Genomic DNA, 6,891 nt, shown 5'->3' on the forward strand with positions numbered 1-6,891 from the left:
ATTAAAAGATTTTATGAACTTATTATGAATATTAACCTTTTGCTTGTACAATTTTGAGCTTTGTGATATGGAGAGTGTTGTCATATCGGTCAGGCATCATTATTTTTGGTAAGTATTCTTGTCTGCAAATCCTTTCTTCTTGAGAAAATGCTGACTGTATCCCCATCCCAATCATTGTTACTTCATAAGACCATAAGACCATAAGACATAGGAGCGGAAATTAGGCCATTCAGCCCATCGAGTCTGCTCCGCCATTCAATCATAGCTGATAAGTTCCTCAACCCCATTCTCCTGCTTTCTCCCCATAACCCTTGATCCCCTTGATAATCAAGAACCTATCTATCTCAGTCTTAAATGTACTCAATGACCTGGCCTCCACAGCCTTCTGTGGCAGTGAATTCCATAGATTTACCACTCCCTGGCTGAAGAAGTTTCTCCTTATCTCCGTTCTAAAAGGTCTTCCCTTTACTCTAAGGCTGTGCCCTCAGGTCCTACACTCTCCTACCAATGGAAGCATCTTTCCATCATCCATTTTGTCCAGGCCATTCAGTATTCTGAAAGTTTCAATTAGATCCCCCCTCATCCTTTTAAACTCCAATGAGTATAGCCCCAGAATCCTCAAACGTTCCTCATATTGTTAAGCTTTCCATTCCTGGGACCATTCTTGTGAACATCCTCTGACCCTGCTCCAGGGCCAGTACATCCTTCCTGAGATATGGGGCCCAAAACTGCACACAATACTCCAAATGTGGCCTGACCAGAGCCTTATAAAGCCTCAATAGTACATCCCTGCTTTTATATTCAAGTCCTCTCAAAATAAACTGTCACTAGTAAACAGGTGAAATTTTTGATTTTTGTCACAAGTCTCAAGAACAACCAAATGGATTCTGAATGATTGATTCCCATCTGTTCACTAATTTTACTAAACAAGAGACTTTCAACTTTAAAACTGAAATTAACAACAATATCATCTATACAATCTCAAATAAAAGTTCTAAAGTGATTTAGTAAAAGTATAAAGAAAGTCAGAGTTAAACAAATTGCCTACATTGACTGATCTTAACTTTCTTTCCATTTTTTTCTCTTGTCAGGGGTGGTTTGCTGGGAGAAACCTAGCAGCTTCTCAGGTCACAACGAAATACCTTCTGTGGGTGGATGAGGACTTTTTATTCACGGAGGAAACAAAGCTAGAAAAGTTGGTTGATGTGTTGGAAAAAACAAACTTGGATGTGGTAAGGGATTTTTCACACTTTAAGCACAACATGCTGGTGATTCATTGAGCATATTTCTTGCTTCTCTTTGTGCTGAATGATACTGATTTCAACTGCAGTGTGGCAATGAATGTGACACTCCGAAATCCACATTCACTTAAACATTAGTTCTTAGCCCTTTACAAATAAGATAGCAATGTAACAGAAACACTTTCAAAGGCTGGAAATTGAGGATTATCTGATCAGCCATGATGATGTCATTGAATGGTGCTGCATGCTCAGTGGGCTGAAGGGCCTACTTTTGTTCCTATGACTTCTAGTCTTATATAGCTATCACATGAAACGGTATCACCAGTGAAGTAAAGGGGATTTATCATCAAGCAACAAAGTTACGTCACTTGTGGAACTTCAGTATGTGGATGATGTCATCTCTGCTGTCTCAGAAGAGAATCTTTAAGCCTGACTTAATGCTTTCTTGGAAAGTATTCAAAAAATTGGCCTCAGCCTAAACTCAAGACTCAAATTGTTTACCAACTCATCCAAGGTGAGGTTCTATCCATCCCTCCATTAGGTTCAATGGAGAAATTCTCCTCAACATGGAACACTATCCCTGCCTTGGAAGTTACCTCTCATCTAAGTCTTACATCATATCCAAACCACAAGCACCACCTTCGGCCACCTGAGAATAAGAATCTTCAATGACCATGACATCCATGCTGATTCAAGATCCTTGTGGATAAGGCAGCTATTCTTCAATCTCTTCTGTATAACTCTGAAACTTGGACTATGTATACATGCTACATCAAAGGCTTTGAGGTGCTATCAATGCAGTTTCCAATGGATTCTCCACATCAGCCACAAGGATAGGTGTAATAACACCAGCATCCTTCAAGGAGTTAATAACACCAGCAGCAAGTCCATGATCATCCAAAACCAACTCCGCTAGGTGGCCACACGCTTAGGATGCTTGTGTTCCAACTACCAAAGTAATTCATCTTCACCCATCTCCAGGAAGGCACACAAATGATAGGAAGAAAGATGGAAGTGTTTCAAAGACTCCCTGAAGGCTTCCCTCAAGAAATGCAACATAGACGTCAACATGTGGGAGACTCTTATTCAAAAGAAACCAACTTATTAACCAACTGGAAAGTTTACTTTAAAAAACTGCAAAATCTTACCCATACAATGCTTGAAATCACAAGTGAACCCTTTTGCATGGACTTGTCTGAAGATCAGACAAAAACAGATGATCAGCATGCTCTGTCCCAACTTCTAGCTGTTGATCAAATGATTGCAAGCTAACTAATTGTGCTGTGAGGCAAAGGTTTTTTATCCTCTTTCTATACAAAGATGCTATGCATTGACACTCTCGACACTATTGCCTCCAGCAAATTATTTAACCATTGACAAACATCAGAAGTATGTCATGTTTTCCGTGTTTGATCAATTATCTCATTAAGACTTGCTCAAACCTCCTTTGATAGATGTGGCTTATCACTTACTTCAAATGAACTTTGACCTCAGCTTAGCTTCTGCTCACAGTTGACCACTATTAAGTCCTCTAATTATCTAAATGTCATATAATATTTACACAACACAATTCTACGGCCATCACAAATTCAGCTGATAGTCTACATTATCACATTGGATTCAGTTGTCTGTTTTAACAAAACATCAGCATTTCCAGAGTTACTGTGATAGTTCAGCCCGTTCCAGCTGAGTTACAATGCTTGACATAAACAAATATATACATTTCTTCAGCAAAACAGAGAAACACTTTAAAACCAGTGACCCTTCCAACCGTTAGGTATCACTAGGTTTCATATATTTTCTCATTCTCATTCCATTGAACTTAATTTCAGCTAACCCAGCAAATTTTATGTTATTATCTACAATGTTAACTTCTTAATACTGGACCCAACTGGCCATGGCCCATGTTCTGGATTGACTTGCCAGGATAGACCCAACTGAGCACAGTCCAGCCCCTTGATAGATGTCTCTGCAGATCTCCAACAGACTGGTATGACTTAAGCTGTGGGATTAGCCTTGACCCAATCTCTGAACCAAAAGGACATGGATTCCTGAATCCTGACTGGACTGAACACTTGAGTGACCATAGCCAGTCCCTTGGAGTGAGAAGGAATGGTACAACTCAACAAAATAGGTGACAGCCAATCTGTGGTTCACTTTTCAGAGCCACGCACTGACCAATTAACGTCAACCTACCTAGTATAAAACTTAAACAGTTAACTGCCAAGCTTCACTCATGGGTGCATTCTCCACAGCAGTACCTCCATGAATCAAAGTCCACTTGCAAACCAATCAGCACCTTCCTCTCAGGTATTAGATTGGCATTCTTGTGAATTGTTCTGAAGATTGCAAAGTTAAAAGCTTCAGCAAAATATGTCTTTTTCAACAATACTCAAGTTTTAAACTGCTCAACGAGTTTTTGGACAACAGAAATATGTTGATAAATAAGAAGTATGTTGAAAAGGGCCATACAAATTATTAGGAAATCATTTAGAGGGAAGGATTTATATTAGAGTATTTTCCAAATCACATGATATTCCTGATCAATCTTTTTATTTCTAATGAAAACAATTTTACATTTGCAGACTTCTCTTTTTTTGGAGCACTGAACTTAATTATTGTTGTTGATAGAATTGTGTCAATAATTAACATGTTTTTATAAAATTATTTTGTATTTAATGCAGGTGCCAACGTATTTATTTCAAATGGTTAAGGACCTTTAAAAATAATACAAAACATATATTATCAGACCATGACACCTAGACTATAACTAAAGTAACATTTTCAAATAAGGTTCATAGCATATGTAGCATTTCTCAAATAACAAGTACTATTTTTCCACAGGTTGGAGCCTCTGTGAGTGGAAGTCGATTTCAATTCAAGCTGTGGTATGAGAAAGGAAATGATGATGGGGATTGCTTGTTTTCCCAGTTTGGCAGTTTTCATGCACTGGATGGGTTTCCACATTGTGTAGTTACCAGTCTTGTGGTGAACTTCTTTCTGGCCAGGACACAAAAGGTATGGAGTGTTGGATTTGACCCACGATTGTCAAGGGTAGCTCACCCAGGTAATTTCATTCATGCCCTCTGTATGTTTACACTCACGGTTCTGGCTGTATTAACCAGATTTTTATCAAGTTTGATAAAAATGTTTTATCCCCCCAAATGTTTTCCTAATAATTTGTATCCAAGAAATCTAATTGTTGGTCCACTCATCAGAAGGAATAATCTATCTTTAGTCACCTGACCAGAATTCTCATGATCTTGAAAACATCTATCAAGTCTCTTCTTATCTTTCTCTGTTCCAAGAATAACAGTCCCAACTTTCCCGATCCCTTCTCATAACTGAAGTACTCCTGTTTATGAAGTTGCAGAATTAATACTTTTGTTTGAATATTCCTCTATTTATAAGCTAAGTAATCAAATTGCATGTTAGCCATCTTATCACCTTGTCTTACCATCTCTACTGATTTATTTTTCTGAGCACAGATGTCTTTCCACTCAACAACATTTTTGATTTGACGTGAAGTTATTGGCTTTGCCCATTAATCCCACCAAAGGCAACACTTCACACCTTTCTGTATTAGACTTATTTGGATTTTCTGCACATTTCGCCATCCTGCCTATATCATCCTGAAAATTAATTATCCTTGTGATCACCATTACTTTTCCAAATGTTCCATCCTGTGTGAACTTTATCATGCTGGTGGGTACACTTGAAACGAGATAATTTTATAAAAGAGTAATGAATCCAAAACAAACTCTCAGGGAGCATTTTTATTAAAAACCTCCCAAAACATTAATCTACCATTAGCCCTTGCTTCCTGTCATCGAATCAATTTTATCTTGATAATATCAATTTCCTCTTAATTCCATGGACGTTCATTTACTCAATAATCATACTGTAAGACATTTTCTTGAATGTCTTCAAAATATCCCTAACTACATCTATTGTATTACCCTGACCAACCATCTCTACACCTCATTAAAGATTTTAATCCAATTAGGCAGACATAATTTGCCTTTAAAATAAACCATGGCAGTGATCAACATATGTTTCCAAATGAAAGCTATTTTAAGTCTGGTAATGAAGTTCAATAATTTCCCTACCACACACTAGCCTATCCTCATATATCCTCTATTTTTTGTCTCTGACCTCATGAGCTTCTTTTTTCAGTAATCCAGCTAACTATTTGGCAACCCACACAGTTTTTATATGTCCAGAAATTTTCTCTGGTGTCCAAGTGTCAAAATAATTTGTTTATAATTTCTGTTGTTCATTTTTTTTATCCAAGCAAGGACGCTTCTCTTTATTCAAGCTTCAATTTTTATAACTGACCTATTCAATGCTCTCAGAACATCTCTGTATATTAGAGGATCACTGGATCCTGGATCCTATTTAATACCACAGTGAATGTGTTTAATTGTCTGTTTTCTTTTAAGTTAGTAAGACTATTTCAGGCAGTGAAAAGGCACTGCCAGCAGTATTGAGCAAATACACTTGTTGGTTTATCAGTCTGCAAGATAACAGATGTTTAAGCAGAAATGAAAGTTAGAAATATAATCTAAAATAAAAATATACTCCATAGAATATAGTGGCTTCTATTTCACCAAATTGGGTTCAAGTGTGGATTACTGACAGTAAGGTTATGTAAAATGAGTATTTTTCAACGCATAGACATTCTGGAATTTCACTTTGGATAAGATGTTTTTCTTGTTATTCATCATCTCAACATCAGACTTTTCTTCTATAATGCAGTATTACTGATTAGTAAATTTTATTTTGTATCGTTTCTAGAATTTTTCATTGATGGCCTCGGTAGTTTACTTGTGGGATCATGTACTGACGTCCGCATTGGTCACCAGAAGAAAGTAAAACAAACACAGGAATCACTGAAGAATGTTGAAAGGAGATATGCAACTTTTAGACATGCAAATAAGCGTCAATTCAAATCTCGTCTTGCTTTGGTTCACTTCAAAAATTGGCTTAAATGTTACGCCCAATACAAACACTGAAGGGCTCAGTTGCCTTTGCTGTCATCATTTGTTAAATTTGTTTCTTCTCTTTGCACAAGTAGAATTGATTTGAGATGAGCATTTCTTGTTTGAAGCCAAAAGATTGAACTCTTGGAAAGTGGTGAGCACATTCATGTTTTGTTTAAAATGCTGCGCGCCACAAAATAATCAATGAGATGAATATTGCTTCTTCACCTGTTGATTATGATGCTCCAGCCAATCGCAGGAAGGAACCATACTTCTACTTTAAGTAGAAAAACAGATTTCATGTTAAAAGTTAATTCGCCAGTATGCAAGTTCATTTTCATTTAAATTAGCTTTCCTTTTATTTTGAGAATTGTGTAATATTATATTTCAGAGGAATAAAAGAAAGTCAAAAACGAGAAATGTTGTTTGGTCTGTTAAAGCTTATTTTTGCAATAAATGTTAATTTATTCTACAACTGTTGAATCATTTAAAGTGATTATTAATTAGCTGCAACATTAATCTTGCGCAGTATTTATTGTATGTTAAGACCTGATCTGACAGCAAAACAAAGTGATGGAGGTACTCCATTCTAGCAATGAGGGAATCAATGGAATTACTATAAGATTCACTCTGGTTTAGTTTAGACTCTGACTCCAGATTAAGGCTGT

The 6,891-nt window shown here is 36.8% G+C and overlaps 1 protein-coding gene across 1 annotated transcript in view; it reads left to right on the forward strand.

The window, feature by feature from the left end:
* The window catches only part of LOC109931404 (beta-1,4 N-acetylgalactosaminyltransferase 2-like), a 21,925-nt gene extending 15,669 nt beyond the window's left edge, over positions 1-6,256 (forward strand). Inside the window, exons 5-7 of the mRNA XM_020530700.2 lie at positions 1,092-1,232; positions 4,086-4,308; positions 6,039-6,256. Coding sequence (XP_020386289.2) covers positions 1,092-1,232; positions 4,086-4,308; positions 6,039-6,256 — 582 coding nt within the window. The remainder of the gene's footprint in view (positions 1-1,091; positions 1,233-4,085; positions 4,309-6,038) is intronic.
* The last annotated feature ends 635 nt before the right edge of the window (positions 6,257-6,891 follow it).

This window comes from Rhincodon typus, chromosome 30 (genome assembly GCF_021869965.1).
Source record: "Rhincodon typus isolate 14 chromosome 30, sRhiTyp1.1, whole genome shotgun sequence".
Taxonomy (NCBI): domain Eukaryota; kingdom Metazoa; phylum Chordata; class Chondrichthyes; order Orectolobiformes; family Rhincodontidae; genus Rhincodon; species Rhincodon typus.